General features: G+C 37.2%; 1 protein-coding gene across 4 annotated transcripts in view; it reads right to left on the bottom strand.

Moving 5' to 3' along the window:
* The window catches only part of scube1 (signal peptide, CUB domain, EGF-like 1), a 70,083-nt gene that overhangs the window by 40,257 nt on the left and 15,553 nt on the right, over nt 1-14,273 (bottom strand). For all 4 annotated transcript variants that reach the window (XM_039667668.2, XM_039667670.2, XM_039667672.2 and 1 more), the window contains exon 4: nt 9,881-10,015. In XM_039667668.2, the coding sequence (XP_039523602.2) occupies nt 9,881-10,015 (135 nt within the window). The remainder of the gene's footprint in view (nt 1-9,880; nt 10,016-14,273) is intronic.

Raw genomic sequence — 14,273 nt, 5'->3', positions numbered from 1 at the left:
TGTTTTAGTTCTACAACATACTAGTCTACCACAATACATTATATTTTGAATGACTGTTAACTGTATGTTAAAGGAGTAGTTTACTTTTATAAACAACTTTTGTTGATAATTTACTCACCCCCATGTCATCCAAAATGTCCATGTCATTATTTCTTCAGTCGAAAAGAAATTAAGGTTTTTGATGAAAACATTCAAGGATTTCTCTCCATATAATGGACTTCAATGGTAACCAAACAGTTGAAGGTCCAAAAGACAGTTTCAGTGCAAACTGTTCAAAGGGCTTTAAACGATTCCAGACGATGAATAAGGGTCTTATCAAGCAAAACGATCGCTCATTTAATAAATAAATAGCAAAGTTTAAGTTTTATAAGCTCAAACATAGTCGCCTTGCTCTGTTCTGTGACGCGCACGTTTGTGACTCTCCTGTTTGAACTCGTTCATCAAAATGAACAAATCTTTTCCTGAGTCAACTCGTTCATTTCGTTCGTTGAATGAACCAAATGACACGAAAAAAGATTCGTTCATTTTGATAAACGAGTTCGAATAGGAGAGCTTGAACCGTTTGGTTCCCACTGAAGTCCATTATATGGAGAAAAATCCTGGAATGTTTTCATCAAAAACCTTAATCTTTTCGACTGAAGAAAGAAAGATATGGATATCTTGGATGACATGGGGGTGAGTAAATTATCAGCAAAAGTTTTTTCAAAAGTGAACAACTCCTTTAAGGAGTCAGGTGATCAAAAAGTAAAACAAGGATTTTATAAACGATTCTTCAATTAATATACAATATTATATCATAGACGAACAAAACTGATCCAGTTCACAAACTCAATGCTTCAGTTGCGGCAGATTCTCAGTGAAAAGTGACTTCAATTTGAGTCAGTACACAAAGTTGTAGGAGTTTAGAAGACTTTTGAACTACATGAGCCATAAGGACCACTTTTTTCCACTTTATAGAAGGATAATGACAGAATAAAAAAAATATGATCCACCCATTTGGGGTGAGAAGTCCCTTTAAAATGATTCGGCTTCCGGACGTTTTCTTCCTTTAAATCTTTGCATGTTTGCTTTGTATATTTAAACAAGTTTTGACAGATGGCCCGCAAGTCAAGGGAAAAGTTCCGGTTCTCCTTATAGCCAGTCCATCCCTCTTACCAACATGACTTCACCTGCCACAGTCAAACATCTTAAACTGAACAGGAAAAAAAAAAACATAAAGAAAAGCATAAAAACAGAGCAAAAGAGGAAACGGTTAAGGTTACTTCAGCTGAAAAGCTAATATTTAATCACAGTATTTATAACCAGCGGAAGACGGTGGGCAAGACCTTCAGTCCCACTTGCTGTCAGCACCTCAGCAGCATATGTGCATGTGTTTGTAAGCGAGTGTGTGGGTGTGTGTTTCGTACAGTTCAATCAAAGTTCTCCCACCCTAAAACTGGCCCTGCAGAGAAAATTTCGGCCATGAGACGACTGAAATAGTTTTCCAACATGCTACTCAAAACTCTTTATTTAAAGAGTACTAGTCGTCACTCATCACCATTTTTATGTAGAAAAAAAAACAAAAAAAAACATCATCTCTAGGACTACAAGCAAAAATACGCACATGCTCATGCCCTTTGACCTCTGCCGTGACCCTGCAGGATTCCACCGTCTGAGCAGGATGTTTGCTAGGGACTCAGGACAGGAGCGGGTGGCCGTGTGCGAGTGAAACGTCTAAGACACTTTACTCACACTTACATGTGTGTGTGCGTGTACAGTGGATTCGTTTTGCTCACTTCCTTTCCTCACACAATCCAAATAAACACCTTTGCCACCCAATGGTCAATCGGCTGTGTTTATCTTCACTGTTTTTTCTCTCTTAATCCCACCTTTTCTGTTATCCTTCACAGGACAGATGAAGGTGAAGAGAGATGTGACGTATTCACCACCAACTACAAGAAAGAAATCTCATTATGCTCACCAAATGGCTCACTGCCATTTATTTGATCAAAAATGAAGTAAAACAGTAATATTGTGAAATATAATTACAATTTACAATAACTGTTTTCTATTTTAATACATTTTTGAATGTAGTTTACTCCTGTAATGCAAGCAGACATTACTCAAGTCTTCAGTGTAACGTTCTAATAAGCTGAATTGGTGTTGAAATGTTGAAAAAGTCTGTATTTCTTAATATTTTTGAGGAAACTATGATTTTTTTTTCAGGATTCTTTGATGAATAAAAAGTTCAACAGCACTTTTTAAAAACGCCCCCTTTAGGAGAGGTCTTACTCTACTCCGACCAGAATCTGCTCGTGTGAAGATGTGATTATGTGTCTCTATCAATGTGTACAGAATGTGTGAAAAGGACTGTAGTGTGTGTGTGTGTGTTCATGTGTTTGGGTCGTATTCCTCTCATGTGCTCATAAATCATCAGCCGGCATTTCTCCACCAGTGTCTGAACTGTAGGGGTGGCGCCGGGGTGAGCCAATGCATTAATGATTTTCTCCCGACAGAATAAGAGAGAGAGAGAGAGAACGAGACAGAGAGACAGGTAGGCAGACCTAAAGACTGTTATGTCACAGGCGAGCATACATGCACACATTGTATGTTACATTATAGAACTTTTTTTTGTCCTTTTGGGAGCTTGACAGATGTGGTCACTATTCACTTTCAAAATTTCTCCTCTTGTTTTATGGGGAAAATAACAGGTTTGGAACGACATGAGGGTGAGTAAATAACGACAGGATTTTTAGTTTTGGGTGAGTTATTCTTTTAAATATTTAGGAAAGGTTCTGATTCATTCACACTACACTGCCAAACCCATTGGTTACTTCTACCTTTTGGAGTCTGGGCAGAAAAAAAGTAAAGTCCTAATTTACAACCCACCAACAATCGCCAGGATATCAGCGGTTGAGAAGAATTTACAGGGTTATTATTTTCACAACATGTGGGGACATTTGGTGCCATATTTAAAATCCCATCAGGGGCCAAGGCTTCGTTTTCAAACTGGACATCTCGGGCCAGAAGAACACGGGGACGGAACGGTTCCAGAGAAAAAGATCAAAATAAACGAAATGAAATGCAAGCAAATGAGTGATACTGCAATAATAAGTCAAAAATAAATCAGAAAAAGAGTGTACAATCTGATTCCCTCCAGAGCGGGAACAGAGATGACAGAAAGTGAAGGGTTTACATCCACTAGGTTAAGCTGCTCTGACTCTATCAGTGGCACTGGGCCATCTGGAGCAGAAACTCAGTTTATAACTGTGTAAACTAAACAGGGTTCCAAACAATAGTCACTCTTTTCCAGGAATGTTTGAGACACAACTATAAAAAAAAAGAATAGTGAAGAAAAAATAACGATAATGGAAACACATCCCTGACGACTCATAGCCATCAGGCTTTATTGTTTCCTTCTGTGTGTGTACTTACTATTTCGACTCTCCCTACGACAGAGAGACCGATGGATGGACAGACAGATAGATTCACTAGCAGATAGACAGATTGATGGATGGATGGATAGACAGAGGGATAGACAGATTGATGGATGGAGAGATAGGCATATGGATAGACAGACCAAGAGGTGTGTAGACAGACAGGTAGATAAATAGATTTATGGATAGATAGACAGACAGATAGAGTCACTGGCAGATAGACAGATTGATGGATGGATAGACACAAGGATGGATAGACAGATTGAGGCATGGATCAATACAGGCAGGCAGATGGATATACAGATTGACTGATGGATAGACAGAAGGATAGAGAGATAGACAGACAGACTGACTGATAGATAGACAGATTGATGGATGGATAGACAGAGGGATAGGCAGATTGATGGATGGAGAGATAGGCATAGGGATAGACAGACTAAGAGGTGTGTAGACAGATAGGTAGATAAATAGATTTACAGATGGATGGACAGACAGATAGATTCACTGGCGGATAGACAGATTGATGGATGGATAGACACAAGGATGGATAGACAGATTGAGGCATGGATCAATAAAGGCAGGCAGATGGATATACAGATTGACTGATGGATAGACAGAAGGATAGAGAGATAGACAGACAGACTGACTGATAGATAGACAGATTGATGGATAAATAGACAGAGGGATAGGCAGATTGATGGATGGAGAGATAGGCATAGGGATAGACAGACCAAGAGGTGTGTAGACAGACAGGTAGATAAATAGATTTATGGATGGATAGACAGACAGATAGAGTCACTGGCGGATAGACAGATTGATGGATGGATAGACACAAGGATGGATAGACAGATTGAGGCATGGATCAATAAAGGCAGGCAGATGGATATACAGATTGACTGATGGATAGACAGAAGGATAGAGAGATAGACAGACAGACTGACTGATAGATAGACAGATTGATGGATAAATAGACAGAGGGATAGGCAGATTGATGGATGGAGAGATAGGCATAGGGATAGACAGACTAAGAGGTGTGTAGACAGACAGGTAGATAAATAGATTTATGGATGGATAGACAGCAGCTTCACTGGCAAATAGACAGATTGATGGATGGATAGACACAAGGATGGATAGACAGATTGAGGCATGGATGGATACAGGCAGGCAGACAGATATACAGATTGACTGATGGATAGACAGATTGATGGATGGATAGACAAAGGGATAGACAGATTGATGGATGGAGAGATAGGCATAGGGATAAACAGACTAAGAGGTGTGTAGACAGACAGGTAGATAAATAGATTTATGGATGGATAGACAGCAGATTCACTGGCAAATAGACAGATTGATGGATGGATAGACACAAGGATGGATAGACAGATTGAGGCATGGATGGATACAGGCAGGCAGACAGATATACAGATTGACTGATGGATAGACAGATTGATGGATGGAGAGAGGCATAGGGATAGACAGACTCAGAGGTGTGTAGACAGACAGGTAGATAGATTCACTTGCAGATAGACAGATTGATGGATGGATAGACACAAGGATGGATAGACAGATTGAGACATGGATGGATACAGGCAGACAGATATACAGATTGACTGATGGATAGAAGGATAGAGAGATAGACAGACAGACTGGTGGATGAATAGACATAAGGATGGATAGATAAGTAGATGGAGGGATAGAGAAACAAACAGCCAGTAGGACAGACAGATGGATAGACATATTGAGGTATGGGCAGACAGACAGACAGCGAGATAGACAGAGAGATAGACAGATTGATGGATGGAGAGATAGGCATACGGATAGACAGACCAAGAGGTGTAGACAGACAGGTAAATAGATTTATGGATGGATAGACAGACAGATAGAGTCACTGGAAGATAGACAGATTGATGGATGGATAGACAGATGGATAGACAGATTGATGGATGGATAAACAGATTGAGGCATGGTGGATACAGGCAGGCAGACGAACGGATATACAGATTGACTGATGGATAGACAGAAGGATAGAGAAATAGACAGACATACTGATTGATATATAGACAGACTGATGGATGAATAGACACAAGGATGGATAGATAGGTAGATGGATGGATAGATAGTCAAATGACAGATGGATAGACATATTGAGGTATGGGCAGACAGACAGACAGCGAGATAGACAGATTTCTTTTAGATTTTATGCAGATGCTTATTGCATATGATTATTCATGCATATGTATAAACAGACCTAACAACTGCTGTAAAACTTTCATTAACTATATGAACTGTTATGGACATTACAGTAACAGTGACCCACACAGGTCAATAGACCTGACAGAAGCCTTAGTCAAAGGAACATGGCCTCTTATAGAGCTCTAGTTTTCCACAGCAGACAGACGGCGCCAATGTCTCACACACACTCACACACACACACACTGCGCAACACTGCGCTAGACTCAGGCCAGTAGGACACACTGGTGAGTGAAGAATTGTAAACACACAACACCACACATCTCTCTCTCTCTTTCTCTCTCTCTCTCTCACACACACACACAAACGTATACATAAGCCTTAGGCATGAGCCAATGGGCCATCCTGGTGACAGACTAACTGTAAACAAGAAACATACACACATTCACACACAGAGATACCCAAACACACACTATTGATGAGTGAGGGTGATGAAGGAAGGTGAGAGGTTCATTTAGGGTGAGATTAAACGTGTGAAAGCTTGCCTGTTTGTAATCAGTGTGTCTGACTATGAGACTATGGCAGATGAGGAAAACTGTACGCGGGCTTAAAGGTACAGCGTGTCATTTCTGCACCATTAATGGCCCCAATTAAAATTCCAAGTAAAGTTCTTCCTTAATTAAAATTATTGTGTAACAACTATTAATTATACAATTTAAGTGTATCATTTTTATACAATTTAAAAAATAATTAAAAATAATAAAATGTATATTAATTTAATAATAAATAATAAAAATAGTAAAATAATAGTAAATATTACCAGATATCAAAAAATAAAAAATGACAGGCAAAAGATAAAATGTATTATTATTATTATTATTATTATTATTTTTAACATCTATTCAGTGCTTTTATGTGAAAATATGTGGGTGGAAACCCAGCTACTGTCTGCATGCCTGTTTACAGCCTTTTGTAAATGTGTAAGAGGATCAATTTTGTTTTCCTATTGTAGGATTATTTTGTCTTATGTAAAGTATGTAAATATCTGTATGTCAGATAGTTTAATTTAAATAGTAGGCTACTAAATAAACAATATAAATAAATCAACTATAAATGAAAAATAAAACCCTAAATAAAAAAAAATACAAACTAGCTGACTTTGAGCAGAACAGTATTCCTCATAAAAATCATAATTGAAAAAGATACCCAGTCTTTCCAGTGGCAAATATCTGATTCATCTTTCTGTTTACAGTGGGTACAGAGCAGTGTGTGTGTGTGTGTGTAGCGTGCAAAGCCATCCAGGACCGCCACAGCACCATCAGTTAGCTATCCACAAAAACAACCATTTAGATTGTTTACAGACAAGTACACAAATGCACCACACACTCACTCACATGAAAACATACACTACTAGAGTATTTACTGAAGTTTTGCTTTTGAAGTAAAAATACTACACGCAGGAGCAGAGATTCACCAAAAGCAAATACGGAGCATTTCTGGACCCCTCCTCTCAAATACTATATTTTTCTGTCCAGCTCCTGACTGGCTCTATCATTTTCCTCCCTCGCTGATCTTCTCCCAGTGAAATGTAAAAAATAGGGAAAATTATCAATCATGATAAAAAAAAGATCAGTCAAGATTTGGCGTTTATTCTCTTTAGCATTTAGAGTAAATTATTTCACTCAGTTCCCTGATCATTCCGATTCAGTTTCAGCAAGAGAAGAACAAATTTATACTCATGAGTTATGTATTATGTACGTTATGTTCTCTGACAGACAGCATGTTGAAGTCGCTCAGGCCATCATTTTCTCCTTCTTCTCGGAAAGTGATAATGTAGTCGAAACATCCGGTAGTGTGTGTTTCCAGGAAATGCGTGACTACCATGTATTGTGCACATTATTTTTTGACTATGGCATTGATGTTGTGATATTCAAATGATGTGGATTATTATCGTAAGGTAATAATTATGTAATCATTAAAGTGATTGATGTCCATGAGTGTGTTAACCGACAGCCAGCCTAAGTTTTTGACAGGCATGATAACACGTGTGAGGGGTGAATTTTTGATTTTGGGTAATTATATAATGTTCTGGAGATGTTTGAAATGCTTTTTGTGTAGTTCATTATACTTATTTTATGGAATTAAGTTTATTTTGTGGCTTAAATAAATTTGGCTTGTCAAAAAGGGTATACAAGCTTATCGCAAATTGGTTGACTTGAGAATCAAGTTCATTTTTTGCTATGAAAGGAATGGTTTTGATGAACAAAGTTGTTTTTATTGTCTCTTATAACAAAAAAAAACTTTTATTTAAACTAGGGCTGTGCAAAGATGAATTGCATCCAAAATAAAAGTTTGTGTTTACATAATATACAGAGTGTGTGCTGTGTATAATTATATATATATATATATATATATATGCATGCATGAATATATTTAAGAATTATTTTCACGTAAAAAAAAAATATATATATATATATACACAATCTATATTATATATAAATATAAATATAAATTTTCTTAAATACATACCAGCATGTGTGTGTGTATTTATATATATATATATATATATATAAAGTAATTATACACAGCACACACACATATATTATGTAAACACAAACTTTTATTTTGGATGCAATTAATCGCAATTAATCTTTGGACAGCCCTAGTTTAAAACCATGAAAATGCATATCCTGTTGTAAATAATAGTGAAAAATCACTTTTTAAAACAGTTATCCATTATAACAGTCCATTTATATCGACATTTTAAGTACATACTAAATTGTATATAACACTACGTACACACACAGACATTCATATGAACACATCCTAAAGATCAGAGAGCCTATGAAAAGACTGCAAACATAGCCTAAAAAAGTAGGAGAGGATGAAAAGGAGGGGGCCGCACACTCCTCTCCACATTCCACACATGATTGTGAGGGACATCAAAGATGCGATTACGAAGCAACCCACTCTCATTCATGACTTTCTGTGCAAATTGCTCAGATTTGCGTAGTGTGCGGCAATGCATCCGCCTCGACACGGAGAAGCGTCATTAGTTAATTCTGACAGGCGGAATGAGAAAGCATGATCTACACACACACACGTCATGACTGATTTTACCATGCATTTAAACTGCATGCATGCCCCATCCACACACAAAGACATGCCCGCTGGCCGCCTGCGCGTTCTTCCACCTCTGACCCTCAGTGCTGTCCAGGGTCAAGACTGTCAGAAGTGAGATGCTGCTGAATTGGCTGTTCTGAACCCACAGCGAGAAAGGCAGAGTACACATGGACACATAATAAGAATAAGAAAACGGCCACGACAAGCTTCCAGCGGAGAATTATTCTTCTGTCATCCATAACAGCAAAAGTGGCAAAATGACAGACGTAAATCACAATGTACACAACTCAAAATGCATATGATATAATGATATACCTTATGCAGTTGGTAACACTTTACTTGAAGGGGTGTGCATAAGACTAACATGACACCTTCAAAATCATGACATATGTTATGAATATGAAGGAAGTTTATGCAGCTGTCATTAAGTGTCATTCGCTCAGTTATGACATTTTGAATGCAAATATGACATTGTTTAAGATGTTTTTGTCATGACAACTTGATATTAAATTAAGTTAAACTGTCATGTGGTTGGCTTTGACATTGGCTGTTATGAGGCCATTATAACTGTGTCATGAATATTTTTTGTGACCTCAACTACAGTGGTACTAAGTGAATTTGTCATTAAAAAGTTAAAATGGCTTCATGACAGCCGATGTCAAAACCAACCACCTGACAGTTTAATGTAATGTTAACCAATAAAGCTAGGTGGTTTCTCAAGTTTGATAATTAATCTGTAATGTCTTAGTAATGTCATTATTTATTTATGATGTATGATGTATTGGTTTATGTCAAGGTGTCCTAACAAAGACATCTCAAACAATGTCATTTTGCATTAAAAATGTCATAACTGAGCAAATGACACTTAATTACAGTTGTCATAAACATGCATAAAACTTCCTTCATATCCATAATGTCATGTCATGATTATGAAGGTGTCATGATAGTCTTATGCACACCCCTTAGTAGTTTTTTTATTCCCTAACATTTTATATTTTATTACGTACTTTTAATTGGCACACATTTATTTTAGACCAATGAGATTTGATGCAACAATAAAACTTCAAACTCAAGCTAAAAATGGAAATGTCTGGTTAGTTTGGGTCACAGCTGGCCCAGACAGTGCGCAACATTAGCAGGAGGAGACTCACCATCCGAGCGGTGGATGCAGGTGTGCTGGTTGTCACTCAGGAAGAACCCGTTTTTGCATTGGCACTCATAACTGCCCATAGTGTTGACGCAGATTTGCTGACAGCCGCCGTTGTTGTCCATACATTCGTCCACATCTAGAGAGACACAAACACACTCGGTCATTACAAGGCACAGGCATTCAAGCACAAGGATAAAACCATCATTCTCCGTCTCTCTGCGTAAAGCCGGCTCAGCTCAGGTATTTGCAACAGTGTTTGTTTATCCGGAGATGATTTCCCTTGATTTCCTCTCAGAATGTTTATTAAATGAGTAGTTTGTAACACATACCAGACAAATAACCCAGTAAACAGGCACATAATAGATTGAAATAACAACATGATAACAATATCTGTCATCCAAGATAAATTGTTAAAAGCATGAAGGATAAACTTTTTAAAGCTGTCTGGATGCGAGTATCATAAATCAATGTCCAAGTGTGTGTTTGCCCATTGCTGTGTCTTTGATAGCTCTATAAATGGCATTGTGGGTGAGTTGGTTTGAGTAGCAGTGTAACACTGGAGACCCGTAACACACATGAGTGAGTTTTATGCAGCCCTAACACAGCAACCTGCCTCTGTGGAGTCGGCAGCCCATAACTCTCTCTCTCAGGGGTGCTATTATGTCTCTGAGTACTACCACTGCCACTCTTCTGTCACACGTCACTTTTCCAGCTATGTGGCCTGGCATTCTCATATAGACCAGTTGAGATTTTTATCATTAAAATTAAAAAAGGTTTCTGCTGAATGTTTGCTAACATTTTCCCACCTCAGGCTAAAGTTAACGGGGACACTGGAAGACCATCCCGTCTGGAATTCATACAGCTATCGTTTGAATAGACAACATAAAGAAACAAAACAAAACGAAGAAAGAAAATAAAACATGCTTGGAATTTACATTATAGTTTGAATATACTGACAACATAAGTGCATTCTGGTAGTATTACTCAAACCTTAAACAAAACCAAACAAAACTAAATGACACTACAAAAACGTTGGAATTCACATATAATTTTAATAGACCACTTAAGTGAATTCTGGTAGTATTACTCAAACCTTAAACAAAACTAAATGCAACTAAACAAAGCTAAACAGAACAAAGCTAAACAAAACAGAACAAAGCTAAACTAAACTAAACTAAACTAAACTAAACTAAAGTAAAACTAAACTAAACTAAAGTAAAGTAAAACTAAAGTAAAACTAAAACTAAACTAATTAATTTACCTGTCATTTAAAAGGACAGCATAAGTAAATTATTGTAGTATTACTCAAAAATTGAAATAAAATAAAGTAAAATTTAAAAACAATTAAATAATTAAATTTTAAAATGCTTTATTAAATCGAAACTAAACGAAGCTAAACAAAACGAAACAAAGCGAAACAAAACAAAGTTAGTAAACTAAACTAAACTAAACTAAACTTCTGTAATTAATTTAGACAGCATAAGCAAATTATGGTAGTATTACTCAAATATTGAAGTAAAATTAAAAAATAAATAATTAAATTACATTTTAAAATGCTTTATTAAATCAAGCTTTAATATGGGAAATGTTAAAGACAAAAAGTGAAGAATAAAGCAATTTCTTTGCATGGCCTCATAAAAAGTACTGTAATACAATACTAGACATTGTAAGCAATATAGTAAACTTGCCATGTTTTTTAATTAATAAAGTTTAAGATCACATCGATTTTTCACCTCTGGCATTTGATTCTCTGAATCGCTTCACTACAGCCTGATTATTCAACAGAAGTAGCTTAATCTGTGTTGCTTGACTTCCCTGCATCCAGTATGTGTGAGAACACACGATCGAGTGTAAGAGTAAGCGTAGTTTAGAATAATCTGGTTCTGTTGTTTACAAGCCACTTTGCATTGAAAACTAGCATTGAATGTTGTACACATGAAGTCTGAACGAGCATCAAAGCTTTGGTAAATGAGGGGTTGGTTTCCTCAACTGTTATAAATGAATTATCAGCGCTGCATTCACAAACACACTCAAAGTGACTGTTGTGTACAGATGGAGAGAGATTGCAGTGTCTGTTTCCACACTGTGTCACATTTACATGTTGTGTGACACCTAATGTGGACGTGTGTTTGTGTTTACAGCCCTGGACTGTGTTGAGAGGCAGCGAGTTTTACGAGCTCTTTATTTGTGTAAGTTAAGACCTTTACAGCTGTTAGCGCCTGAGCTCGGCGGCACAAACGCACACTCATCTGCCCACTGGCTTCAACAACATCCCATGTAGTGAACAAGCTAAGAGAGCTGTGCTAATGGAGACCCACTTACGAACTCTGGCTTTGGCGTCCTCATTGTTTTGAACACTTTATTTGGGCTAACATTATAGCTAATGTACGGAAATTCTATTTGGTCCTTGTGATAAGTAATGATGATACCAAAATGCATCAGCCGAAAGACATGCATGAATGTAGGACATACACTCATCCACAACATGCAAACACAACCACTTTTCATGGTTTAATTTGGTCACAGTGGTTTATTATGTGGCTCCTGGGTTTATAACTCTTATTTTAGCATCCACAGGGGCATCTCGTAACACAGCCAGGACAGCAAGGCCTTTACTGTCCCTGTACACTTCGAGAGAGGGGGTCTTTATGCCCTCTCGTCCACAGAGCCATCCCTGTCTGCCAGGAACCGAAAGCTTTTTGTATCACACAGTAAAAAAAGAGAGATTTCTTCACATTGATTTAATCTAACTATGAATGATGTTACAAGCATAATTTAATTTGAGTTAAATCAAATTGATTTTTGCTTTAATTACTGCATGATCGGAGCTCAAGATGCATTAGCAAACTTTTAGGAATGAGAACAATCCCACTTGAGATCTCGTCAATGTCTCAATTTTTTGTCCTAGACAGAAGGGATTAAATGGAGAGCAAATTAAGTTTCCTGAATCCCATATGATTTGCTTTTTAAAGGACAAGTTTTAAACATGTTGACAATGGTGTCATTATGCGATCTTCATTTACAGTGTTCACAAGCATTTAAAGACTTAATTCAACATTGTGGTTGATATCTCACCTCGACCCTTCTAATAAAATGACATGTTGCTGCTATTTTGTAGGTTGTCACCTCTGTCTTTCCACTCTCGTTTTACTATTTTTCTTTCCTCCCTGAAACACGTTGACATCTATCTTTCTCCTTTTTTTTTTCTCCTGAGAAAAATGTCGGAATAGATGTAGGGAAATATCACATACAGTATAAGGCCACCCAGATCACAAGCTTTTACCTCTTTATTGCCGCATGTAACAATCCAGTCGTTGTGGCTTGCTTCTTATTTACTGACAAGAGCAATATTTGATCGGAGGGTTTGGAGAAGACATGCTGGCTGCCTCTCTCTCGTGTGACTCTATAGCTGCGAGCGTGTAGTGTGCCGTGTTTAATGTGCAAATGGAAACAGATATCATCAGTGTGACAGCACTCACTTGCTTTAAAAGGAGGGGAAAAAATAACATTTCAGCTGTCATCTCTCAATTAAGGCACTCTCTGCCAAAATTTAAACAAGAGCCCTGGCATCCTGGCCTGCGAGTTTAAACTAGAATGCTTTTGTTTTGTTTGATTGCTCTTGTGTAAACTTTAATTTGGAAAAGATCTAAGATGACATGACACAACAGGAGAGAGAGAGGATGAGGGAGGAAATTAAGAGTGAAATAGAGGACGGAATAAATAAATAAAAATGAGTAAGAGGTGAGAATAGGACTGAACAGAAAGAATAAAGTCAAGAGAAAGTGAAGAAAACTAAACGGAATAGAAGTAAACTGAACATGTCTATAGAATGGAGGGGGGAAGAAGTGAACAGAACACAAATTAAATGAACAGAAGTGAAGTGAAATTAACTCAACAGATGTAATCGGAGGTGAAGTAAACCGAAATGAACAGAAGTGAAGTGACATTAACTTATCAGAAGTTAACAGAACAGAAGAGGAAGGAACAGAACAAAATAGAAGTGAATTAACTCATTAGAATTATGAACAACAAAACAGAAGTGAAGTGAAGAGATGAACTGAACTAAAGCAAAGTTAAGCGACAAACAAAACAAGACAAAATAGAAGTGAAGTGAAATTAACTCAACAAAAGTTAACAGAAAGGAACAAAATTGAAGTGACATGAACTCAAAGGAATTGAGAACAACAGAACACGAGTGAAGTGAAGTGAACAGAAGTAAAGCGAAGTGAAGTGACAAACAGAAAAGGACAAAATGGAAGTGAAGAGAAATGAACTTTTCTTTAAAATTAATTAACAGAATTAACAGAAGTGAAGTGAAATTAACTCAACAGATGTAAACAGAGGTGAAGTAAACCGAACAGAACAGTAGCGAAATGAACAGAACAAGATGAAAT

Source organism: Pimephales promelas, chromosome 24 (genome assembly GCF_988280905.1).
Source record: "Pimephales promelas chromosome 24, fPimPro1.hap1.1, whole genome shotgun sequence".
Lineage (NCBI taxonomy): Eukaryota > Metazoa > Chordata > Actinopteri > Cypriniformes > Leuciscidae > Pimephales > Pimephales promelas.
The sequence above is the reverse complement of the archived record's forward strand: the minus strand, read 5'-3'. Positions and strand labels throughout refer to the sequence as shown.